Source organism: Heterodontus francisci, chromosome 11 (assembly GCF_036365525.1).
Source record: "Heterodontus francisci isolate sHetFra1 chromosome 11, sHetFra1.hap1, whole genome shotgun sequence".
Lineage (NCBI taxonomy): Eukaryota > Metazoa > Chordata > Chondrichthyes > Heterodontiformes > Heterodontidae > Heterodontus > Heterodontus francisci.
The window spans coordinates 92613946-92641352 of NC_090381.1; the positions used below are offsets into that span (position 1 = coordinate 92613946).

Here is a 27407-nt window from a genome sequence, read left to right on the forward strand (position 1 = left end):
TTTGTTTGAATTGACTTTATAGGGTCCAGAGTCAATGTTGAGGACTCCAAGACCATGCTTTGACCTCTCCATGTCTTCAGCCTGCTCTGCTGAGATATGAATGTCTGTGTTTGTAATAAAGGCTTTCAATTTAGACATTTTTGACTCTTTCTATTGTTCAAATTCAAGTGAGATACACCTTGGACGTATCATGATCTCTACAGCCTGAATATCAAATAGACTTCCGATCATATTTTCATATACCTGGGATGCCTTTTGCACCACGGTGTCCTTGAGGTCCTTTGAAACCTGGGGCCCCTGAAGAACCTACGAGTTTATCTAGGTTTGGACATTCGTCACAACCTTTCTGTCCTTTCTCTCCTTTCGGACCACGTGTACCTGGAAACCCTGCCGGGCCTGGTAAACCTGCACAGATAAGATATCTTTTGTGATAATTTGATCAAAGAAACTAGCTGCTAACTGTATCAAGTAATGTATCTTTTTACAGAAGATAAATATAATTGCAGTAGAAGAAAAAGCAGGATGCCGCTGGGTGCTAAAACACTGATTTGAACCTAAACCAAGAGAAAATAGTTGAGTGGAAGGAAAGGAGAAATATTAACAGCAATTCAATTTTTTGTTGCTTTTATAATAGCAAAATGGCAATGCTACATCAGATTCTGCTCCTTTGGAATTAGTAATACTGGAGATTATAATTTTTTATCATAAGGAAATGGCAATTATTCTGCCTAGCAACAAATGCGAGCATTATTACCGACAGTAGTGATCTACAGTTATCATATACTATATCAGTACCACTGCTATCCCACCAGTCACTATTTACGAGACAGTCTATAGTGGAACAAGCTGGTGATTAGACTCGATGCCTGATCTTCCTTTCAGTTCACTGGATTACTGATGTTTGTGGGTATGATTGCAATTGGTTTCATTTATACTACAGCAGCTAATATTTACTTCCTGGAAACAATCATAGCAAATATACTGCATGGTCTGCCTTCAGTGGGACAGATGTTAGCAACAAATGTTGTGAAAAATTCCATACAATAACTTACACACCATCTCCTAAAAAAAAAAAATTGGGTCAGTAGCCAAGCAAAATATATTCAGGTTTATATGTAAAGTGAATTTTAAATAGGCACACAGAACATGAGTAGCAAATGTCAAATCATGAATTACATTGAAACTTGACTTTATAATGTGGAAACAATTTTGGGTAACTTTCTGCCAGTAACCATTGCGTTATGTGGGAAGTCATGCACGCACCATGTGTCCTAGACATCACCGGATGCAGAAGCTGTAGCTCCAGGTTTTGGAACACGAGCGGCAGCTGAAGTCACTGTGCATCGGCGAGGCAGAGGACTGCCTGGATAGCACGTTTAGGGAGGTGGTCACACCGCAGGTTAGGAGCATGCAGGCAGAGAGGGAATGGGTGACCGCCAGGCAGTCTAAGAGAGCCAGGCAGGCAGTGCAGGAGTCCCCTAAGTCTATCTTATTTGCTAATCGGTTTTCCATTTTGGATACTGGTGAGAGCGATGGCTCCTCAGAAGAGTACAGCCGGAGCAAAGTCTGTGGCACCACGGGTGGCTCAGCAGCACAGGAGGGGAGGAAGGAGAGTGGAAGAACAATAGTGATAGGGGATTCAATAGTCAGGGGATCAGACAGGTGTTTCTGCGGCAGTAAACATAACTCCAGGATGGTGTGTTGCCTCCCTGGTGCCAGGGTCAAGGATATCACAGAGCGGCTACAGGACATCCTTCTGGAGGAGGGTGAACAACCAGAGGTCGTGGTCCACATTGGTACCAATGTCATAGGTAGGAAGAGGGATGAGGTCCTGAAAACAGATTCTAGGGAGTTAGGAAGCAAATTAAAAAGCAGGACCTCCAAAGCAGTAATCTCAGGATTACTCCCAATGCCACGTGCTTGTGAGCATAGGAATAGGAGGATTGATCAATTGAACACGTGGCTGGAGAATTGGTGTAGGAGGGAGGGTATCAGATTTTTGAGGCATTGGGACCAGTTCTGGGGCAGGTGGGACGTGTACAAGATGGACGGGCTATACCTTATCAGGGCCAGAACTAACATCCTCGCAGGGAGATTTGCTAATGCTGTTGGGGAAGGTTTAAACTAGCTTGTCAAGGGGATGGTAACCTGAGGGATAGCTCAAATTGGAAAGAAGTAAAGCTGGTAACAGGAGGTAGAAAAGTAGCAAGTGACATTAGAAGGCAGGCGAAACAAAAGTGAGCATCAACTAGGCTTAGAATGCAGAATGTCAAGAAGACAAGGTTAAGGGCACTCTACCTGAATGCACACAGCATTCGCAACAAAATGGATGATTTAAAGGCCTAAATAGAGGTAAACGGGTATGATCTAATTGCCATAACAGAAACGTGGCTACAGGGTGACCAAGACTGGGAATTGAATATTCGAGGATATTCAACATTTAAGAGGGATAGGCAAAAAGGAAAAGGAGGTGGAGTTGCGCTGATAATAAGGGATGGGATCAGTACATTAGTAAGGGAGGATCTCAGATCGGAAGAACAAAATGTGGAATCTGTTTGGGTGGAGCTAAGAAACAGCAAGGGTCAGCAAACACTGGTTGGAGTTGTTTATAGACCACCCAAACAGTAATGGTAGTGTGGGGCATGGTATTAATCAGGAGATTAGAGAAGCATGTGGCATGGGTAATACAGTAATCATGGGTGAATTCCATCTGCATATCGATTGGGTAAACCTAATGAACACTAATGCTATGGAGGACGAGTTTTTGGAGTGTGTTAGGGTTGGTTTTCTAGAGCAGCATGTTGAGGAACCGACGAGAGAACAGTCTATTTTATATCTAGTTTTATTAGCAAGGGCTAATTGATAAGCTTCTTGTAAAAGAACCTTTAGGGATGAGTGTCCAGAATATGATAGCATTTTACATTATGTTTGAAAGTGAGGTAGTTCAATCTGAAGCCAGGGTGTTAAATTTGAACAAAGGAAATTATGAAGGTATGAGGGGCAAATTGACTGAGGTGGATTGGGAAAATACATTAAAAGGTATGACAGTACATAGGCAATAGATAGTCTTTAAAGAAATATTACATAGTTTACAGCAACTATACATTCCATCAAGGCACAAAAACCCCAAATGTGAAGGCAGTCAACTGTGGATAACAAAGGAAGTTAAGGATTGTATAAGATTAAAAGAAAAGGCCTATAAAGTTGCCAGAAATAGTAGTAAACCTGAGGATTGGAAGGATTTTAAAATATAGCAAAGGAGGATGAAGAAACTGATAAAGAAATGGAGAATAGAATATGAATGTAGGCTAGGAAAAAATATAAAAACAGACTGTAAAAGCTTCTATAGGTACGTAAAAAGGAAACTTTTGGCTAAGACACATGTGGGTCCATTACAGGCAGAGTCAGAAGAATTTATAATGGGGAATAGAGAAATGGCAGAGAAGCTAAATGATTACTTTGTGTCTGTATTCACTGAGGAAGATACAAGAAATCTCCCAGAATTAGAGATCCAAGGGATTAGGGAGAATGAGCAATTGAGGGAAGTTAGTATTAGTAAGAAAATTGTATTGGAGAAATTAACAGGGCTGAAGGTTGATAAGTCCTCAGGACCTGATATTCTACATCCCAGACTGTTCCAAAAGGTAGCTATGGAGATAGTGGATGCATTGGTGATCATCTTCCAAAAGTCTACAGATTCTGGAGTGGTTCCTGCAGATTGGAAGGTTGCAAATGTCATCCCACTATTTAAGAAGGGAGGGAGAGAGAAAACAAGGAGTTACAGACCTGTTAGCCTTACATCAGTCTTGGGAAAATGCTAGAATCTATTCTAAAGGATGTGATGAATGGACACTTGGATAATAATGATCTGATTGGGCATAGTCAACATGGATTTATGAATGGGAAATCATGTTTGACGAACCTGTTGGAGTTTTTTGACGATGTTACTAACAGAATTGATAAAGGGGAGTGGGTGGACATGGTATGCTTGGATTTTCAGAAGGCTTTTGATAAAGTCTCCACAGGAGGTTGGTTAGCAAAATTCAAGAACATGGGATATGAAGTAATATACTGGCATGGATCAAGGATTGGTTAACAGGCAGAAAACAGAGAGTAGGAATAAACAGGTCATTCTCACGACTAGTGGGGTACCGCAGGGATTGGTGCTTGAGTCCCAGCTGTTCACAATATATATCAATGATTTGAATGTGGGGACCAAATGTAGTATTTCCAAGTTCGCGGATGACACAAAACTAGGTGGGAACGTGTGTTGTGAGGAAGATCCAAAGCAGCTTCAAGGGGATTGGGACATACTTAGTGAGTGGGCAAGAATAGAGCAGATGGAATATAATGTGGAAAAATATGAGGTTATCCACTTCGGTAGGAGGAACAGATGTGCTGAGTATTTCTTAAATGGTAAGAGATTAGAAAGTGTAGATCTACAAAGGGACCTGGGTTTCCTTGTCAATAAGTCGCTGAAAGCTAACATGCAGGTGCAGCAAGCAATTAGGAAGGCTAATGGGATGTTAACCTTTATTGCAAGAGGATTTGAATACAGGAGTAGTGAAGTCTTGCTTCAATTGTATGGAACCTTGGTTAGACCGCACCTGGAGTACTGTATGCAGTTTTGGTCCCCTTACCTTAGGAAGGATATTATTGCCATAGAGGGAGTGCAACGAAGGTTCACCAGACTTGTTCCCGGGAGGGCGGGACTGTCCTAGGAAGAGAGATTGGGGTAACTGGGCCTGTATTCTCTAGAGTTTCGAAGAATGAGAGGTGATGTCATTGAAACCTACAAAATACTTAAAGGGATAGACAGGGTAGATGCAGCCAAGATGTTTCTCCTGGTTGGGGAGTCTAGAACCAGGGGACACAATTTCAAAATAAGGCAGAAACCACTTAGGACAGAGATGAGGAGAAATTTCTTGACTCAGAGGGTTGTGAATCTTTAGAATTCTCTACCCCAGAGGGCTGTGGAAGCTCAGTCATTGAGTATGTTTAAAGCAGAGATTGACAGATTTGTAAATACAAGTGATTTAAGGGGATTATGAGAATAGTGCAGGAAAAAGGCATTGAAGTGGATGATCAGCCATGATCACATTGAATGGCAGGGCAGGCTCGATGGGCTGAATGGCCTACTCCTGCTTCTATGTTCATATGTTCCTATGTTCCTAAACCTGCTGTCACTTCTCACTGGCATATAGTACCCAAAATGTTGAAAGGAGCTAATCATAGGATCATTAAAATCATTTAAAGAGTTTTAGTTGTCAAAATAATCATAATTTACCAATGTTAAGAATGATACAAACATCTTAAAGAAAGAACATATTTAATGACATTCAAATGGTCCAATACAATATTTGGGAAGTAGGTACACCCTATTGTTCTCTACGAGATTAGTCCCTGATCTCATCCAAGCCATCTGGACCATGCAAGATTCACATCTGGGAGAGTGAACACGTAACCAACTTTTGTAACCAATTGTATAAGTTAGCTGCATGTCAAACACTGTATCTCACTGACTGCAAGTAATGTGCCTTAACCACACCCTCAGAGGAGCTCCCCTTATTCAGTAGGAATTGACTATCTCTTAGGTGCCTCATTTACATGTAAAAGGAGCCAAGGCTGCTGGAAAAGTCACTCAAATCAATTCAGTATTTCAGATGTCCTTGGAATGAGAGGGCACCCACCCCTACACACCCCGAAAAACTAGTACTATTTTACACACACTTTCCTCTTGGAAACTGGGTCCAAGGAACAATTTGTTCCTCTTTATTTTACAAACTGGGCATCTTGGGCCTTTTTGTAAATAAGACTGCCAACTCAGGGCAAAGTAGTGACAAGTTACACAATGCTTTGTGCAGTGGATCCCTACCTGCTTTGAGTTGGGTTGGATGTTTCCGAAAATCATTTCACAGTAACCTTTTACGGCAGTGCAGACTGGAAACTTTCATCTCATCACATCAACTGAAACGCAGATCTCAGAGCTAAAAGGACAGTGCGTGAACTCACCGTGCCACAAAGTACTTATATCTATTGTAAGTCTTTGAAAGATTAAGATTGTCCCATAAACTCTTGCCATTTTTCCCTTTATATCATTAAATAACTGAATGTACTACAAGCTAAGGATAAAATATTACCTGATCCCATTGTACCTGGTCTGCCTGGTTGACCAGGAGAGCCAGGCAGTCCTGATTCTCCAATTCTGCCTGGTAAACCTCGTGTACCTGGGTCTCCTGCAACACAATCCTAATGTTATTAAAAATGATCTGTTTCTCTATTTTTTAATCAAACACTGTTCAATGTCTTCTTAATGATGTTTAAAGCAGAATATATATCAGTACTCATGAAAGCAACAGTTCTTGAATGATGGAAAAATATATTTCAATTTTGAATAAGATATTAATTGCAAAGTTTGTCCCCTCTCCTGACATCATTAACTCTTAGCTGAGGTGTAGTTCTACAGGTATCAATCATGTAACTGATCATTACTCACAAGAGAGTAGTCAATAGGCTATTTGACAGCCAAGTATGATCCCAACACCTATGCATATCTCTTCCATTAGGAGTCACTGGTTAGTAATTAGATAGGAATTTGAGTCAATTGTAGCACCCCTTCAACTTCCCATGGCTGAGATCAGGTAATTTAGCAGAGATTAGAGATTTAACCTGAAACCTCCTTAATCTGTACAGTTTAACCACTCAGTTCGGAAGAGCCGAAAGAAATGATTTGAACAATAAATTATTGAGATTTATGTTTGTTGATTTGTGGAATTCAGAAGCTTTAATTTTAAAAGTCAACATATATTTGCAAGACAGTATTGATAGCTTAATGAAAGAATTAAATTCTAGAATTTAGGCAGTGAAATTCTTTAAATGTAACTCACACAGTTATCATAGCAGAAGTAAGTTCTAACAAGATGCTTTTGTTCTGCCTGAATGCCCAGGTCTGAAATGCTAGTAATATAACCTTTAAGGATAGAAATAAAAACAAAACATGCTGGAAATACTCAGCAGGTCTGGCAGCATCTGTGAAGAGAGAAGCAAAGTTAATGTTTCAGGTCTGTGACCTTTCATCAGAACTGGCAAAGGTTACAAAAGAATTAGGTTTTAAGCAAATGAAGGGGAGAGAGGTGGGGGAGTGAACAAAGGGGAAGGTGTTTGATAGGGCAGAGGGCAGGAGAGATTAAATAACAAAGCTTTCCTGGGACAAAGGCAAAGAGTGTGTTAATGCTTGTGGTGAAAGACAAAGCATTAATCCAGAGAAAGTGTTAATAGCAGAATAACAAGCAGCTCTGACTGCATGAAAAGCAGGAACATGGTTAAAAAATAAAAAAAATTTTTTTTAAAAAGGCCAATCATGCTCTGAACTTATTGAACTCAATGTTCAATCCGCAAGGCTGTAGAATGCCTAATCAAAAGATCAGGTGCTGCTCCTTGAGCTTGCATTGATGTTCAGTGGAACACTGGAGCAGGCCAAAGATAGAAATGTTGGCATGAGTGCAGTGGGATAGTGTTGAAATGGCAAGCAACCGGAAGCTCGGGTCATGCTTTCGGACTGAGTGGAGCTGTTCCACAAAGCGGCCACCCAATCTGCGTTTGGTCCCCCCAATGTAGAGGAGACCGCAATGTGAGCAGTGAATTCTTTTGGGCCTCCTTATCTCGAGAGACAATGGATACGCGCCTGGAGGTGGTCAGTGGTTTGTGAAGCAGCGCCTGGAGTGGCTATAAAGGCCAATTCTGGAGTGACAGGCTCTTCCACAGGTGCTGCAGAGAAATTTGTTTGTTGGGGCTGTTGCACAGTTGGCTCTCCCCTTGCGCCTCTGTCTTTTTTCCTGCCAACTACTAAGTCTCTTCGACTCGCCACAATTTAGCCCTGTCTTTATGGCTGCCCGCCAGCTCTGGCGAATGCTGGCAACTGACTCCCACGACTTGTGATCAATGTCACACGATTTCATGTCACGTTTGCAGACGTCTTTATAACGGAGACATGGACGGCCGGTGGGTCTGATACCAGTGGCGAGCTCGCTGTACAATGTGTCTTTGGGGATCCTGCCATCTTCCATGCCGCTCACATGGCCAAGCCATCTCAAGCGCCGCTGACTCAGTAGTGTGTATAAGCTGGGGGTGTTGGCCGCTTCAAGGACTTCTGTGTTGGACACCTGATGCCAAGTATTCTCCGAAGGCAGCGAAGATGGAATGAATTGAGACGTCGCTCTTGGCTGGCATACGTTGTCCAGGCCTCGCTGCCGTAGAGCAAGGTACTGAGGACACAGGCCTGATACACTCGGACTTTTGTGTTCCGTGTCAGTGCGCCATTTTCCCACACTCTCTTGGCCAGTCTGGACATAGCAGTGGAAGCCTTACCCATGCGCTTGTTGATTTCTGCATCTAGAGACAGGTTACTGGTGATAGTTGAGCCTAGGTAGGTGAACTCTTGAACCACTTCCAGAGCGTGGTCGCCAATATTGATGGATGGAGCATTTCTGACATCCTGCCCCATGATGTTCGTTTTCTTGAGGCTGATGGTTAGGCCAAATTCATTGCAGGCAGACGCAAACCTGTCGATGAGACTCTGCAGGCATTCTTCAGTGTGAGATGTTAAAGCAGCATCGTCAGCAAAGAGGAGTTCTCTGATGAGGACTTTCCGTACTTTGGACTTCGCTCTTAGACGGGCAAGGTTGAACAACCTGCCCCCTGATCTTGTGTGGAGGAAAATTCCTTCTTCAGAGGATTTGAACGCATGTGAAAGCAGCAGGGAGAAGAAAATCCCAAAAAGTGTGGGTGCGAGAACGCAGCCCTGTTTCACACCACTCAGGATAGGAAAGGGCTCTGATGAGGAGCCACCATGTTGAATTGTGCCTTTCATATTGTCATGGAATGAGGTGATGATACTTAGTAGCTTTGGTGGACATCCGATCTTTTCTAGTAGTCTGAAGAGACCACGTCTGCTGACGAGGTCAAAGGCTTTGGTGAGATCAATGAAAGCAATGTAGAGGGGCATCTGTTGTTCACGGCATTTCTCCTGTATCTGACGAAGGGAGAACAGCATGTCAATAGTCGATCTCTCTGCACGAAAGCCACACTGTGCCTCAGGGTAGACGCGCTCGGCCAGCTTCTGGAGCCTGTTCAGAGCGACTCGAGCAAAGACTTTCCCCACTATGCTGAGCATAGTGAATACAGTATACTAAATTGAAAGAAGTACAAGTAAATCGCTGCTTCACCTGAAAGGAGTATTTGGGGCCTTGGATAGCGTGGACAGAGGAGGTAAAAGGGCAGGTATTACACCTCCTGCGATTGCCTTGGAAGGTGCCGTGGGAAGTGGATGAGGAGAATGGAATGGAGCCCTTCCAGGAAGCAGGGTCTGAAGAAGTGCAGTTGAGGTAGCTGTGGGAGTCAGTGGGCTTACAATGAATATTAGTAGACAACCTATTCCCAGAGATGGAGACAGAAGTCGAGGAAGGGAAGGGAAGTGTCAGAGATGGACCATGTAAAGGTGAGAGAAGGGTGGAAATTGGAAGCAAAGTTGATAAAGTTTTCCAGTTCAGGGCAGGAGCAGGAAATGGAACTGATACAGTCATCAATGTACTGGAAAAAGAGTTGGGGGAGGGGGCCTGAGTAGGACTGGAACAGGGAATGTTCGACATATCCCACAAAAAGACAGGCATAACTAGGACCCATGCGGGTACCCATAGCAATATCTTTTACCTGATGGAAGTGAGTGGAGTTGAAGGAGAAGTTGTTCAATGTGAGAACAATTTCAGCCAGGCGGAGGAGAAGGGCGGTGGTTGGGGACTGGTTGGGCCTCTGTTCAAGGTAAATGCGGAGAGCCTTCAAACCATCCTGGTGGGGTTTGGAGGTGTAGAGAGATTGGACTTCCATAGTGAAGAGGAGGCGGTTCGGGCCAGGAAACTGGAAATTGTCAAAAGGATGTAGGGCATCAGAAGAGTCACGAATGTAGGAGGGAAAAGACTGGACCAGCGGAGAAAATATCGAGTCAAGGTAGGAAGAAATAAGTTCAGTGGGGCAGGAACAGGCTGAAACGATGGGTCTGCCAGGAGCCCTGTTTGTGGATTTTAGGAAGAAGGTAGAAGTGGGCTGTCTGGGGTTGCGGGACTAGGAAGTTGGAAGCTGCAGAGGGAAGATCTCCGGAGGAGATGAGGTCAGTGACAGTCCTGTGGACAGTAGCTTGAAGTTTGGTGGTGGGGTCATGGTCTAGGGGGAAGTAGGAAGAAGCATCTGAGAATTGGTGCTCAGCCTCTGCAAGGTAGAGGTCAGTACACCAGACAACAACAGCACCACCCTTGTCTGCAGATGTGATCACAATGTCGGGGTTAAACCTGAGAGAACATGGGATTTGTCGAACATTCCTTGTTCCAGTCCTACTAGGCCCCCTCCCCCAACTCTTTTTCCGGTACATTGATGACTGTATCGGTGCCATTTCCTGCTCCCGTCCCAAGTGAAAAACTTTATCAACTTTGCTTCCAATTTCCACCCTTCACTCACCTTTACATGGACCCTCTCCGACATTTCCCTTCCCTTGCTCGACTTCTCTGTCTCCAACTCCGGGGATAGGCTATCCACTAATATTCATTATAAGCCCACCTACTCCTACAGCTACCTCGACTACACTTCTTTACACTCCACCTCCTGTAAGGACTCCATTCCATTCTTCCAGTCTCCGACACATCTTTTCTGATGATGCATCCTTCTACAACAGCGCTTCTGATATGTCTTCCTTTTTCCTCAACCGAGGAATCCCCCCCACTGTGGTTGGCAGGGCCTTCAACCGTGTCCGGCCCATTTCCCGCACTTCTGCCCTCAGCCCTTCCCCTCCCTTCCAGAACCGCGACAGGGTTCCACTTGTCCTCACTTTCCACCCCACCAGCCTCCACATCCAGAGGATCATCCTCCATCATTTCCGCCACCTCCAGTGGGATGCCACCACCAAACGCATCTTCCCCTCCCCTCCCATCAGTATTCCGAAGGGATCGTTCCCTCCATGACACGCTAGTCCACTCCTCCATTACGCCAGACACCTCGTCCACTCCCTATCGCACCTTCCCACGGCATTCGCAGGAGGTGTAATACCTTCCCTTTTACCACCTCTCTTCTCACTATCCAAGGCCCCAAACACTCCTTTCATGTGCGGTGTCCTCTACATTGGGGAGACTAAACGCAGTTTGGGTGACTGCTTTGCGGAACACCTCCGCTCAGTCCGAAAGCATGACCCGAGTTTCCGGTTGTCATATCAACACACTTCCCTGCTCTCATGCCAACATTTCTCTCTTTGGCCTGCTGCAGTGTTCCACTGAACATCAATGCAAGCTCAAGGAGCAGCACCTGATCTTTCGATTAGGCATTCTCCAGCCTTGCGGATTGAACACGAAGTTCAATAACTTTGGAACATGATTGGCCTTTTTTAAAAAATATTTTGTTTTTTAACAATGTTCCTGCTCTTCATATAGTCAGAGCTACTCGTTATTCTGCTATTAACACTCTCTCTGGACTAATGCTTTGTCTTTCACCGCAAGCATCAACACACTCTATGCCTTTGTTATTTAATCTTTCCTGCTCTATCAAACACCTTCCCCTTTGTTCTCTCGCACCCCCCCCCCCCCCCACCCCACTCCTTCCCTTGCTTAAAACCTAATTCTTTTCTAACCTTTTGCAGTTCTGATGAAAGGTCACAGACCTGAAATGTTAACTTTGCTTCTCTCTCCACAGATGCTGCCAGACCTGCTGAGTATTTCCAGCACTTTTTGTTTGTATTTCAGGTTTCCAGCATCTGCAGTATTTTGCTTTTACTTTAAAGACAGAAGCTCTTTACTAAAGTTGCCAATTACATGTAAGGATAGACTTGCTAATGCCAAAGTCTACAAGTCAAGATGGGCATATGATTCTTTACTGTAGCATGTATACAAGCTGCAAAGGGTATGGCAATTTACCAATTACATTCTATAAGCCAGTAAGGATAGGAGCTCCTTATAAACTAAAGTAGGGGTTCTGTACCTATCGTGCAGTTTACAAGCCAGTAAGGGCGGAGCTCTTTATTTTAGGTGGAAATAAATAACACCTTATTGAAAGCAATCTTTTAACCTTATCATTGTTTCAAAATTTTCAAATAAACTGGTTTCATTTACAAAACTGACTGCATTCTGCTAGAGTTTGTTCTTGCTCTTTTTCTCGATATCTATTTTTATAAACCACTATCTTGTATGCAACTCCTCGAGAAGCTTATCAGAAGAGGCCATCTCTTATTGTCTTGAAGTTAGAGATGCAAAGCGTGCCTTTTCTGGAGTTCCAGATCTTAATCTTTGAAATATCATGTGCAGGTACAGGTAACCAATATATATGAACATTTCATAATTCAATTAACTGTGAGAAAGTGCTTTGCACAACAGAGAAAATGGAGCCAAATTTCTTTTCAGTTAAACTAGTGACTGGCATAACCTGTAGAGGCAGGAGAAGAAAATTAGACAGAGAACCATTCCAACAGCCTCCCACTTCTCGATGTCACTTTAGGATTTTACTTCAAATGTAATGTCAGGCGCATAAAATGTTGCCCAAATATGGGTGGGTATCTTATAATAGGAAAACAAATGACAGGATGGTGCTATACGATATATTTCTCATCACTGCACCCCAGCAATGCTCGGCACCCGAGGCACTCATACACCAGTGGGAGCATTTAAAATGTAAATGTCTGGAACTTTTCACATAAAACTATTTTTATTTTTTAAAAATCTGGTTTAGGTGACTGGAACTAACAACTTGGCAGTTTCAAACCTCTCTGAGAGCCATAGGATGTGAGAGGGGGTCCTGGTTGTCCAGCCGGTCCTGGGTCACCTGTGTCACCCTGAAAGAAGCAAAACAGGTAGATTTCCCTTACAACATATATCATAATAGGCATACAAATTAGCCAGAAAAAACAACAAACCTGAGGACTGGGAGCAGTTTAGAATTCAGCAAAGGAAGACCAAGGGATTGATTAAGAAGGGGAAAATAGAGTACGAGAGTAAGCTTGCGGGGAACATAAAAACTGACTGTAAAAATTTCTATAGGTATGTGAAGAGAAAAAGATTGGTGAAGACAAATGTAGGTCCCTTACAGTCAGAGACAGGGGAATTTATTATGGGGAACAAAGAAATGGCAGACCAACTGAATTCACACTTTGGTTCTGTCTTCACAAAGAAGGACACAAATATCATACCAGAAATGTTGGGGAACACATGGTTTAGTGAGAGGGAGGAACTGAAGGAAATCATATTAGTAGAGAAATGGTGTTGGGGAAATTGATGGGATTGAAGGTCAATAAATTCCCAGGGTCTGATGGTATACATCTCAGAGTACTCAAGGAAGTGGCCCTAGAAATAGTGGATGCATTGGTGGTCATCTTCCAAGATTATATAGACTCTGGAACAGTTCCTACAGATTGGAGGGTAGCTAAAGTAACCCCACTATTTAAAAAGGGAGGTAGAGAGAAAACAGGGAATTATAGACCAGTCAGCCTGACGTCAGTTGTGGGGAAAATTCTAGAGTCCATTATCAAAGACTTTATAGCAGAGCACTTGGAGCACAGTGGTAGAATTGGACAGAGTCAGCATGGATTTACAAAAGGGAAATCTTGCTTGATAAATCTACTAGAATTCTTCGAGGATGTAACTAGTAGAGTTGATGAGGGGGAGCCAGTGGATGTGGTTTATTTGGACTTTCAGAAAATTTCGACAAAGTCCCACATAAGAGAGTAGCATGTAAAATTAAAGCGCATGGGATTGGGGGTAGTGCATTGCGATGGATAGAAAATTGGTTGGCAGACAGGAAACAAAGAGTAGGAATAAAAAGGTCTTTTTCTGAATGGCAGGCAGTGACTAGTGGGGTACCACAGGGATTGGTGCCAGGAGCCCAGTTATTCACAATATATATTAATGATTTTGATGAGGGAACTAAATGTAATATCTCCAAATTTGCAGATGACACAAAACTGGGTGGGAGGGTGAGTTGTGAGGAGGATGCAAAGAGGCTTCAGGGTGATTTGGACAAGTTGAGTGAGTGGGCTAATGCATGGCAGATGCAGTCTAATGTGGATAAACGTGAGGTTATCCACTTTGGTAGCAAAGACAGGAAGGCAGATTATTATCTGAACGGCTATAAACTGAGAGAGGGGAATATGCAACGAGACCTGGGTGTTCTCGTACACCAGTCGCTGAAGGTAAGCATGCAGGTGCAACAGGCGGTAAAAAAGGCAAATGGTATGTTGGCCTTCATAACGAGAGGATTCGAGTACAGGAGAAGGGATGTCTTGCTGCAATTATACAGGGCCTTGGTGAGGCCACACCTGGAATATTGTGTGCAGTTTTGGTCTCCTTATCTGAGGAAGGATGTTCTTGCTATAGAGGGAGTGCTGCGAAGGTTTACCAGACTGATTCCTGGGATGGCGGGACTAACGTATGAGGAGAAATTGAGTTGGTTAGGATCATATTCGCTGGAGTTTAGAAGAGTGAGGGGGGAATCTAATAGAAACCTATAAAATTCTAACAGGACTTGACAGGGTAGATGCAGGAAGGATGTTCCCGATGGTGGGGGAGTCCAGAACCAGGGGTCATAATCTAAGGATACAGGGTAAACCTTTCAGGACTGAGATGAGGAGAAATTTCTTCACCCAGAGAGCGGTGAGCCTGTGGAATTCGCTACCACAGAAAGCAGTTGAGGCCAAAACATTGTATGTTTTCAAGAAGGAGTTAGATATTGCTCATGGGTCTAAAGGGATCAAAGGATATGGGGCGAAAGTGGGAACAGGTTCCTGAGTTGGATGATCAGCCATGATCATAATGAATGGCGGAGCAGGCTCGAAGGGCCAAATAGCTTACTCCTGTTCCTATTTTCTATGTTTCTATAACTCTTTCCACATCCTTTCCTTCTATATATAGCTCACCTCTCAAACATTGTGAAAAATGCAGCTTTTATTATACAGACTTACACCATGAACCACTTTAAAGGAGTATCCTGCTATCCCATTATAGTTTATTTAAAAAATAAAAACTGAAACGGTCACTGAAATGCTTATCTATAATATTTTTATAAAGCAGGAACCAGTTTTAATGAGAATCTTAGTTTTCCATTTGTGGAATGGGACAGTTCTCCAATTTTGGGCATCCACTGTCAGCACAAAGCAGTCCACAAGTGCATACGAAGTTAAAGCTTCCCTCTATTGCCTCGACAATATACCTTAAACCCATCAATGGCACTAGTGTAATATTGTAAACATCTGTTTATGGCGCCTCTGAATGAATCTCTGAATCTCCAACACAGAAGTCCTTGAAGCGGCCAACATCCCCAGCTTATACACACTACTGAGTCAGCGGCGCTTGAGATGGCTTGGCCATGTGAGCCGCATGGAAGATGGCAGGATCCCCAAAGACACATTGTACAGCGAGCTCGCCACTGGTATCAGACCCACCGGCCGTCCATGTCTCCGTTATAAAGACGTCTGCAAACGCGACATGAAATCGTGTGACATTGATCACAAGTCGTGGGAGTCAGTTGCCAGCATTCGCCAGAGCTGGCGGGCAGCCATAAAGACAGGGCTAAATTGTGGCGAGTCGAAGAGACTTAGTAGTTGGCAGGAAAAAAGACAGAGGCGCAAGGGGAGAGCCAACTGTGCAACAGCCCCAACAAACAAATTTCTCTGCAGCACCTGTGGAAGAGCCTGTCACTCCAGAATTGGCCTTTATAGCCACTCCAGGCGCTGCTTCACAAACCACTGACCACCTCCAGGCGCGTATCCATTGTCTCTCGAGATAAGGAGGCCCAAAAGAAAAAAAGAATGAATGAGAATACCAATTAATGAGAGATTTTGTGCTGGAGGTTCACAGCACTTTGAACTAGTTTGTGGCTGCCCAAGCTCATTCCATTTAGGACCTCTACAGCCAAAAAAGCACATCATTGGCTTTAACTGGATCTGAACTTAGATTATGAAATGACAATGCGCTAACCTACAGTACTAAACACTACTTATAAGTTTAATAAAAATGAACAGAAATTGTTCAGGCAGGGTTGGGATGCAAACTCATTTGATTATCTTAAGTAGCTTCTTTGAGAGAGGTAAGTATTTGTTAATCATGTGAAGACTGGGTTATTTGACAAAGTACCTCTATCCCTGGATATCCATCTGGTCCAGGTCTACCACTGGGTCCAGGTTGTCCCTAAAATGGAGAGGACGAAATATTAGTGGTTAAGTTGGTGAAGGCAAACCAAAGTTTTTATTCTAAAATGCAAGGAAGGTTATTTTAGATTAACATGTTTATTACCTTATCGCTGGAATGATAAAACAAAGAACATTGAAGGATATGAGGATCTGTAAAGCTACGTTGTTCTATTGGTGAAATATGCATTGCATTTGTGATGATATTGGTAGTTCTAGGGCACAACTAAATGCAGACTGGTTTCAATCTCACTTTGAAGAGCTGGAACCTGTCGTAACCACGAAGCGCATTGCACTGCTGAACTACAAGAAAGCCCCCAGCGAGTTAACATCCGTAGCACTTAAAGCAGCCAGAAGCGCTGCACAAAGAACAGCCAGGCGCTGTGCAAATGACTACTGGTAACACCTATGCAGTCATATTCAGCTGGCCTCTGACACCGGAAACATCAGAGGAATGTATGATGGCATTGAGAGCTTTTGGGCCAACCATCAAGAAGCTCGGCACCCTCAAATCTAAATCAGGGGACACAATCACTGACCAACGCAAGCAAATGGACCACTGGGTGAAGCACTACCTAGAACTGTACTCCAGGGAAAATGTTGTCACTGAGACCGTCCTCAATGCAGCCCAGTCTCTGCCAGTCATGGATGAGCTGGACGTACAGCTAACAAAATCAGAACTCAGTGATGCCATTGATTCTCGCGCCAGCAGAAAAGCTCTTGGGAAGGACGGCATTACCCCTAAAATAATCAAGAGTGCCAAGCCTGCTATACTTTCAGCGCTGTACGAACTGCTTTGCCTGTGCTGGGACGAGGGAGCAGTACCACAGGACATGCGCGATGCCAATATCATCACCCTCTATAAGAACAAGGGTGACTGCGGTGACTGCAAAAATTACCGTGGAATCTCCCTGCTCAGCATAGTGGGGAAAGTCTTCGCTCGAGTCACTTTAAACAGGCTCCAGAAGCTGGCTGAGCGTGTCTACCCTGAGGCACTGTGTGGCTTTCGAGCAGAGAGATCCACCATTGACATGCTGTTCCCCCTTCACCAGCTACAGGAAACATGCTGCGAACAACAGATGCCCCTCTACGTTGCTTTCATTAACCTCACCAAAGCCTTTGACCTCGACAGCAGAAGTGGTCTCTTCAGACTACTAGAAAAGATCGGATGTCCACCAAAGCTACTAAGTATCATCACCTTATTCCATGACAATATTAAAGGCACAATTCAGCATAGTGGTGCCTCATCAGACCCCTTTCCTATCCTGAGTGGTGTGAAACAGGGCTGTGTTCTCACACCTACACTGTTTGGGATCTTCTTCTCCCAGCTGCTCTCACATGCGTTCAAGTCTTCAGAAGAAGGAATTTTCCTCCACACAAGATCAGGTGGCAGGTTGTTCAACCTTGCCCGCCTAAGAGCAAAAACCAAAGTATGGAAAGCCCTCATCAGGGAACTCCTCTTTGCTGATGATGCTGCATTAACTTCCCACACAGAAGAGTGTCTGCAGAGACTCATCATCAGGATTGCAGCTGCCTGCAATGAATTTGGCCTAACCATCAGGCTCAAGAAAATGAACATCATGGGACAGGACGTCAGAAATGCTCCATCCATCAATATCGATGACCAAGCTCTGGAAGTGGTTCAAGAGTTCACCTACCTAAGCTCAACTATCACCAGTAACCTGTCTCTCGATTCAGTAATCAACAAGCGCATGGGTAAGGCTTCCACTGCTATGTCCAGACTGGCCAAGAGAGTGTAGGAAAATGGCGCACTGACACTGAACACAAAAGTCCTAGTGTATCAAGCCTGTGTCCTCAGTACCTTGCTCTACGGCGGCGAGGCCTGGACAACGTATGTCAGCCAAGAGCGACATCTCAATTCATTCCATCTTCGCTGCCTCCGGAGAATCCTTGGCATTAGGTGGCAGGACAGTATCTCCAACACAGAAGTCCTCGAGGCGGCCAACATCCCCAGCATATACACCCGACTGAGCCAGCGGCGCTTGAGATGGCTTGGCCATGTGAGCCGCATGGAAGATGGCAGGATCCCCAAGGACACATTGTACAGCGAGCTCGCCACTGGTATCAGCCCCACCGGCCGTCCATGTCTCCACTTTAAAGACGTCTGCAAACACGACATGAAGTCCTGTGATATTGATCACAAGTCGTGGGAGTCAGTTGCCAGCGATCGCCAGAGCTGATGGGCAGCCATAAAGGCAAGGCTAAAGTGTGGCGAGTCGAAGAGACTTAGCAGTTGGCAGGAAAAAAGACAGAAGCGCAAGGAGAGAGCCAACTGTGTAACAGCCCCGGCAACCAATTTTATCTGTAGCACCTGTGGAAGAGTCTGTCACTCTAGAATTGGCCTTTATAGCCACTCCAGGCGCTGCTCCAGAAACCACTGACTACCTCCAGGCGCTTACGCATTGTCTCTCGAGACAAGGAGGCCAAAGAAGAGCACAACTGTATCACTTCCTACCAACAAGACAATAAACTGTTGCCCTTAGAGCTTGAACCAGCAAAAGTTTAAGGCAAATCATATTGGAACAGTTGTGGTTGCGTACTCATTTATAACTCAGCATGGTATTCACCCAGAAAACCAACACTAGCGACACTTGTTACCAACGCAGAGGCACGCGGGACAGAGTAAACGCTTCCATTGCCTATCAGAGAAGATCTAAATGATCAGTCCCTAGCTGCATAGCAATGTCACATAAACAGTGAAAAAGGTTCTTTCCATCCAGTCCCCTCTTTGGTTAGTGTCTCAGACTGTCTGCCGCCTCAGCATCCTATTTGGTCCCAGGTTGAGCTTCCAAAAATCATATCCCCTCCATCAGAAAAAATGCCTACTATAGCATTGTTCACCACTGCCACCGTCTCAGTCCAACTTCTGTGGAAACCCTCATCCATACCTTTATCACTTCTGAACTCGACTATTCCACTTTTCTTCTGGCTACTCTCCCATTCTCCACCCTCCATAAACTCCAGCTCATCCAAAACTCTGCCATTTGTTTCCTATCCTGCACCAAATCCCACTCACCCATCACCCCTGAACAAACAGATTAACATTGGACCCAGGGCTCCCGTCTCAAACTTAGTGTCCACTTTTGTCTGACTTATGCTTCTGGAAGCAACTTGGGACATTTTTCTCTGTTACAGGTGCTATATAAATGTAAATTGTTATTATTGGAACAAATATTCTTCACACAATAATCTTTGTTATTCTGTCCATATTTGCAATATATATGTGCATGAAAGTCAGTCAGAAACCAAGATTGTATAAATTTCACCTCAGACACTTCTTGGAGAAATCTGAAGGTGCACCTCAAAACACCATCATATTTTCATTGGTTTCAGGGAACTTTTACCACAAATCAAATGTACATGAAATTATATAAAAGATATTTATTTTAAACCTTTCTTCCTGGAACACCTGGCAAGCCTTCCTTCCCAGAATCACCCTTGAAAAGAAACAGATCACCATGAACATAGGACAATTACCAGGCTTTATAAATTATACTTTATAATTTTAAATATTTTCAATTATTAGTGACAATCTTGAAGCTGAGTGCGGTCAATGCTGGAGACTAAACACTTTTGGGTTAGGTAGAGCTCAGGTTAGATGCAGTGTAACGTTTTCACAGCTCCCCAGAAATTGTCTTAATTTAAAATTTTAAGACAAACTCCTCGAAGCCAGTGTAAAACCTTCACTTCCCATTAACACAATTCATACAGCAGATTACCAATAGAATAGCACATTGTTGGCAACTTAGTACTGCAGGATCATACCCAAGAAGAACCCATGAATTGACTTTTGAGTGAGGCACTCACCTACATGAATCATGGAGAGGATATTGGCCTTGGGCGTGGTGCATGCAAATTCACTAGAGTTGTACCAAGGTTAAAAGGATTAAATTGTGCAAACAGATTGTGTAGACTAGGCTTACATTCTCTTGAGCAATTGAAGACTAAGGGATGATGTAATTGAGGTTTTTAAGATGATTATAGGATTTGATAGGGTAGATAGAAACTATTTCCTCTGGTGGGAGAGTCCAGAACAAGGCTGTTCAGAGGTGAAACCAGGAAGTACTTCTTCATTCATAGAGTTAGATATAGTTCTCAGGGCTAATGGGATCAAGGGATATGGGGAGAAAGCGGGAACAGGGTCCTGAGTTTGGATGATCAGCCATGATTGTATTGAATGGTGGAGCAGGCTCGAAGGGCCGAATGGCCTACTCCTGCTACTATTTTTCTGTTTCTATGTTCACACAAAGGATAATGGAAGTCTGGAACTCTCTCCTTCAAGAAGCTGTTGTGGCGAGGTCAATTTAAAATCTCAAAACTAAGATTGATAGAGTTTTGTTAGGAAAGGATACTAAGGGATATGGAACCAATAAGAGCAGATGCAGTTAAGATACAGATCAACCTTGAATGGCAGAACATATTTGATGGACTCAATGGCCAACAGTACGAATGTGACCTGTTTGACCACTTTCTTTTCATGGCCTGAACTGATAGTCATGATTTGAAACTTCTCATAACAAAAATGCATTCACAAAAAGTGCTTATGAACAGTTTATTCCCCATTTCCATCAGTAGTGTCATGTCATCTTGCAATGTAATTTGGGTGTATTGCACACCACAAACCCCTGCAACACATTTTTGACTGAAAACGGCTCTGGAATATGAAGCAGGCATTTGTACATAGACCAAAAATCAATATTGTTCCTTACCCGATCCCCAGGGAAACCAATGATGCCATTTTCGCCCTTTTCACCGGGATAGCTAGGGAGATCCTAGATGTGAATAAAGACCAAAATAAATTAGATTTCATTTGGGTTGTGATTAGGTTTTAGATTTAGGTTTAGAGATACAGCACTGAAATAGGCCCTTCGGCCCACCGAGTCTGTGCCGACCATGAACCACCCATTTATACTAATCCTACACTAATCCCATATTCCTACCACATCCTCACCTGTCCCTATATTCCCCTACCACCTACCTATACTAGGGGCAATTTATAATGGCCAATTTACCTATCAACCTGCAAGTCTTTTGGCTGTGGGAGGAAACCGGAGCACCCGGAGGAAACCCACACAGACACAGGGAGAACTTGCAAACTCCACACAGGCAGTACCCAGAATTGAACCCGGGTCGCTGGAGCTGTGAGGCTGCGGTGCTAACCACTGCGCCGATTATTTAACTCAATTTACAACACAAGTAAAGTTATTACAAAGTACAAATAAATTGTACATTAAAAACAAGCTTTCGTAGATTCACATTACATAATACAGACTGAACAAATATCTTCATTAAAAGTGTACCTGAATAAATGAGAATCGGGCTCTTTTCCCATTCCTCATTTTTTTGTACATATCTGCACTTTCTCTTCAGAAGAATGCTGCAGCATGTACTGATTTTATCTCTTTAGCATTTTTCTAAGGTTGTAGGGAATGCTGACAGGGCTGCATTTATTTCCCATCCCTATTACACTGGAAGATGGTAAAGACCTTGATCCATTGCAGTCCTTGTGATTATGGCATTTCCACAATAATGGGAGGTAGGAAACTCTAGGATTATGACCCAGCAGCAACATATTTGAGCAGAAAAATCCTTTGTACTCACAGAAGGTCCAGGAAATCCAATAGGTCCAGGAGGTCCTCTAGGGCCTTTCTCACCCTGAAAGAGAACATTTTTTTTTACACGAAGAACTGATTTATTCATTGAGTCAATATTATGTAGAGCACAACAGCACAAAGTAAGGCATGAGTAATTTTCTTTTAGTTCAAAAACTATTTTATGCATTCATATATTTGACAAAAGAATTATCTATGAATTGTGCAGGATAAAGATTTCACATAAATATATTTGTATTATTTGTATTCAGCAGGATTATTTATATTGAATCATTTAATGATGTTGATACAGCACCCTTGCACCAGTATAGCTTACTGTTCCACTACAGCAAACTCCAACAATATTAGCAGGCAGCCTTTTTATTGTGTCAGCTGTGGCTCAGTTCATAGCACTCTTGTGTCTGAGTCAGGAAAATTGTGGCTTCAAATCCCACTCCAAGACTTAAGCACAAAAATCAAGGCTAGCACTGCAGTGCAGTACTGAGAGAATGTCAGAGGTGTTGTTTTGCAGATGCGACAGTAAACTCTCTCCGGTGAATGTAAAAGAATGCATGGCACTATTTTTAAGAGCGGTGGGGGTGGGGGTTATCCCTGGTGTCCTGGCCAATATTTATCTCTCAATCAAAATCACAAAAACAGATTATCTGGTTGTTATCACACTGCTGTTTGTAGAACCTTTCTGTGTGCAAATTGGCTGCGGCTTTTCCTACATTACAACAGTTCAATGCTTCAAAAGTACTTAATTGGCTGTAAAGCACTTTTGGATGTCTGGTGGTCATGAAAGGTGCTATATAAATACAGGTTTTTCCTTTTTTCTCTTTTTAATCGAACAGGCTACCACTAACTGCAGTTCTTTTGTTTGGGTAATTAATTCATTCTAAATAACAAGACTGATCCAGATCAGAGTGGTTATCAAGGTAGACCAATCAATGAAAAATCCATTAACTATTCTTCCTCAGATGGTTACTTACCTACCTCGTACATAAAAGGGAGTAGAACTGAACACAAGTAAAGGACTCAGTTGACGGTGTGGACAGGACACTATCATTGATGGTGTGGCAGAAGATTACCATTGAGTTCCACCTTGAGTTAAATTTCAGCAACCCTCCCCTTCTCCCTCCATGAATAAACACCAGCATTCATTGACATCTTACTGTCCTCTGCTAGATTGAAGGAAGGCAAATAAACTAAATTATTACGTAAACATGGAAGCCCTTGGACCTGAACATAAAACTGTATCTATAAACAGCAGGAAAAAATAGTTTGCAATCAGCTCCATCTTTATAATAAGTGAATCCATAATTTAGAGAGTATTTGAGTGATAATTCAATACACTGGGCTGGTTTTAAATCGGCAGTGAGCTTCAAAGTTGGCGGTCTGCCCGTGCAGACTGCTAGTCACGGAGTCGCTGTGATATTCAGCGCGGTGGCTCATTCAAATGGCCAGGATGGACTGTCCCCCACCCGCCCCCGATGACGTGGAGGGGGTGGGCGGTCCATCCCCGGCAATGGTGCCTGGCGCCACTGCACAGGCACCCACACCATTTTTAAAGGGCTTCCAGCCCTTATATTTCGTTTAAATATTTAAAGGAAGAGGCATTTTACATTTAATTTTCTATCCCCTCTCCCACCATCACCCCCCCCAATAGCCATTCAATTAATTCCTTGCCCTCTCACCCCCAAAATACTTACCTTGTGTACCTGACCTTTCCCCCCAATGTTCATTAACTTTGAACTTCAGCCCCTTCCCACCATCCCCTCCACCAATCAGAATAGTTTAACCCCGCACTGAAATACTTACCTGCTTCCCCCTCCCACCAGTGTCCTGCATCGGATCTCCAAATGGAGATCTGAAGGTGCGGTAGTGCCGGCCACCGCCACCAATATGGCACTAGAATGGACGGCGGGAGCGGGTAAGTATTTAATTCATTCATTTGCATTTTTTTTTGACTATGTTAATGCTGCTCCTGTCGCCAAGCAGCAGGGGGGTCGCCACAAGGCCTCATCGCCGCCGGTAACATCTGGCCGGGCCTTCCCGGTGTCAAGGCCCATGACGGACCTCTCCCGGAGACATTTTCCGACCCCCCCCACCCGCTACAACCCCCGACATGGGGGAGGGGGGTCTGTAAAATCCAGCCCACTATGTCAACGATGAGTGAAGATGCAATTATTGATATGATCAGGATGAAGCATAGTAATTATTTATCTAACCCCTTTCAACCAAAAGTATGAGTGTATTTGACTGAAAGCAATTTCACTATTTCACACTGACCTTTTCTGTGAGGGATGTCAGTCAGCATTAGAAGCACTACTGTACCTGCAGATGTCCCAATCTGAGGGAACCTGTTCTCTCCCCCTGCACCAGACTAACACAGAGGCAGAGGTGACTAACTCTGTATATCTAGTGATAGATGGAGTTGGGGTGGTTGGGGGGTGGTGGGGTTGGGGGGGTGGGGTCCTGGGTAGTGAGATAATTTGACACCGGTGGCAGGCAAAGCAGCAGGGGGGTCGCCACAAGGCCTCACCGCCACCGGTAATATCTGGCCAGGCCTTCCCGGTGTCGAGGCCCATGGCGGGCCTCTCCCGGAGACATTTTCCGGCCCCCCACCCGCTACAACCCCCGACACGGGGTGGTGGGGGGGGGCCGAGTCCAGGTTGAGTCGGGTCAAGTCGGGCCAGACACACACGGTAAGTGCTCTGCTGGTAAGTATTATAAATAAAAAAAACTTACCTGAGCTGGGAGTCTGTGGCGAAACTGAGTATGTGCAGTGAGCCAGTGACGTCACTATGATGTCATCGCGCATGCACTGCAGCTTCCTGCAGGTTTGGTGTCAGGAAGGTAACTAAAGGGATGGTCGGGTCAGGCTCGGGTTGGGCCGAGTAGTGGTGGGTTCGGATCGAGTCGGGCTTGGGGCAAAATTGGAGGGACTCAGGCTGGATCGGGCTCAGGTCTGCTGCTTTCGGGTTGGGTTCTTTTTCCCAACCTAAAGCAGGCCCCTACTGCCAGTGGTACCGTCCTTTGGTTGAGATATTAAACTGAGGCCCTGTCTAATCTTTTCAGGTGGATATTGTCATGCTTTTCCCCCACCTGCCAAGAATGATGCACATCAATTTTGTCATGAACATTGATTTTTAACTGTTGTTGGAACGAGGAAATGACTTGTTGAACAGATCAGCCATGGCTGGAAAAAAACAATTACATGCTAACAGACATCAAAGGTGGGGAAGCGCATTCCAGGGCCTGCTAAGGAGGATACCATCTACAAGGGCCAGGACTGGTTAAACCAGCTGGTCACATGACTAACTGACTGTTCCAGGGTTTTCCTTTGAACTGGTCACAGAGAGTTTGAACTCAGAAAGGCTATTTGCTCCTGGACTGAGAAGATCTCTTTTTCTCACAAGCCTCTGACTCCACTGAAGACACATGAACCCCAAGGGAGAAAAGTCTCCTTCAGCGAACAAGGTTTAAGAATGAATACTGGGACCCAACGAAAAGCAAGATCTACCTACAATCAAGGACTCTACAGTGGGCTTGAAGAACCGTAACAAAATCTCTTCACATATTGCCTCAAACTTTTCCACTTTATTTCTTCTGCTCTGTTTTGTCTCTATCTGCATATGTATATCGTGTATGCATGCTAGCGTGGGCACGTCGTGTATCCATTGGCGTTAACTGAATTAGAGTTTAAGTTTAATAAATTTCAACCTTTCTTCTTTAAAGCTAATAAAACCTGTTTCTGCTGCTTTCTTTGCCTTATATTTGGAAAGCAGTGAACAAGGATTCACCAAGGGGGAGCTGAAAAAACAGTGTTTTAAAAATTAAACCCTGTTATGGTAAGACCAGGTGAAGGCTGAGAGGGACCCCTAGACCCCTTTCTCACCTGGTCGAAACAATATAAACAATCCCATCGCACTATTTCAAAGAAGAGCAGGGAGGTTCTTCCTGGCGTATTGGCCAATATTTGTCCCTCAACCAACATCACTAAAACAGATCATCTGGCTATTATTTAATTGCTGTTTGTGGGGGCTTGCTATGTTGCTATTGCTGCTGCATTTCCCCATATTACAACAGTGACTACACTTCAAAAGTACTTGATTGGCTGTAAAATGATTTGGGACATGATGAGGTTGTAAAATGGGCTGTATAAATGAAAGACTTTCTTTTCTTTCACAAACTTGGTGAGAAAGAACAGTCTTTGTAGATTTTATTACAGCAAATACTTAATTCAAATATCCTGTCTGAATTTGAGACATTTTGTAATGATTAAAAAGTACCGACATCCTTGCAATGGAGATGCTTGTGTTAATGGACTTTACAGTTAATATCGACTTCAGATAAGAACCAAAGAAAACTTTAAAATCGTGGGTCACTGTGTCACCACATCATAATGTAATTGTTGAATGCCTGTTTGTTATTGGTTATACCTGGTCTCCTTTAAAGACAATTTCTTCCTGAGGCTGGATTAGTTCAACATGTCCTGGGTCACCTTGTTCGCCCTGACACAAAAGAGAGAATAAGCAGGGGTATAATTAGGAAGAATAACAGACATGCAGGCTGACATCCAAAGTTCACACAGTGAAATGAGATGGCAATGGTAATAATAGACAGTTTACAAATATCACAGCAAGAAAATAGCACAAGGATGGATACTGAAATCAGCACAATTTCTTTGTTTACCTATGAGGACTGGTTCAAAATAAAAATTGATTAGACTAAAATTAAATACATTTATTTGTCTATGGATGGAATGGGGAAGAAGTGAGAAAGGGAGGTCAATACACTGACAGTCCTCTAAAAGATGATGATTGAACCAATTCCACAAGAGTCACGACTGCATGATCCAGACTTTGAATTAGCTGCAGTGTCACCTCATTCATACAGCATCAATCTAAAAGATTAAGGTCCTAGGGCACAACGTGCTAGCAAGGAAGCTTCACTCAGGCTCATTCCTTCTTGGAATTCTCTCTCAGCCTATGTCATCCTTGGGCTTTGGCCGTCAACACTAAACAGACAAGCATGTATCGTCTCTGTACAATGGTTTTGTCTACTCTGAAAGCGAATTCAAACTAACTAAAGCAGTGGCCTTGTTGCTAAACCTTCAATTTCAAAACTACAGTTTTTTTTGCGATTGTTGTCTCTTAGCAGCTTGAATAATAAAGTTTTCTATGCCCAAGATTTTTTCGATTTTTCATTACTGAAACACCACAAGACCAGGAACAGAAGAGCACAAAATCACAATTGTCTGTCTGAAACCAGGGCCGCACCAGTGCGACAAGCCTGCGGGTAGTGCTATTGAGAACAGTGACTTGAGCAAGCTCCGCAGCCCCACCCATATATACCCGTCAGCTCTGTATCTAGCTGCAATATGAAGTAAAGTAAAGGGGATCAATTGCAGTCCTTAACGTGCCCAGGTCATAAAATTGAATGGATAATATCAACATAAATTTGTTCTTTAATTTAATTCCATTATAACTCAATGGAAGCAACGCCGATAAATCCATTTAAGATGAGAGAGATGAATATTTCTTTAAGGGCAGGATTGAATGCTACAGCAAAATCATAAATCATAA

General features: G+C 43.6%; 1 protein-coding gene across 1 annotated transcript in view; it reads right to left on the bottom strand.

Moving 5' to 3' along the window:
- LOC137375058 (collagen alpha-4(IV) chain-like) overlaps window positions 1-27407 on the bottom strand; it is a 226548-nt gene that overhangs the window by 104574 nt on the left and 94567 nt on the right. Inside the window, exons 14-21 of the mRNA XM_068041685.1 lie at window positions 26262-26333; window positions 21827-21880; window positions 20935-20997; window positions 19618-19662; window positions 16152-16205; window positions 12790-12859; window positions 6141-6236; window positions 244-405 (exon numbers count right to left, since the gene is read on the bottom strand). Coding sequence (XP_067897786.1) covers window positions 244-405; window positions 6141-6236; window positions 12790-12859; window positions 16152-16205; window positions 19618-19662; window positions 20935-20997; window positions 21827-21880; window positions 26262-26333 — 616 coding nt within the window. The remainder of the gene's footprint in view (window positions 1-243; window positions 406-6140; window positions 6237-12789; window positions 12860-16151; window positions 16206-19617; window positions 19663-20934; window positions 20998-21826; window positions 21881-26261; window positions 26334-27407) is intronic.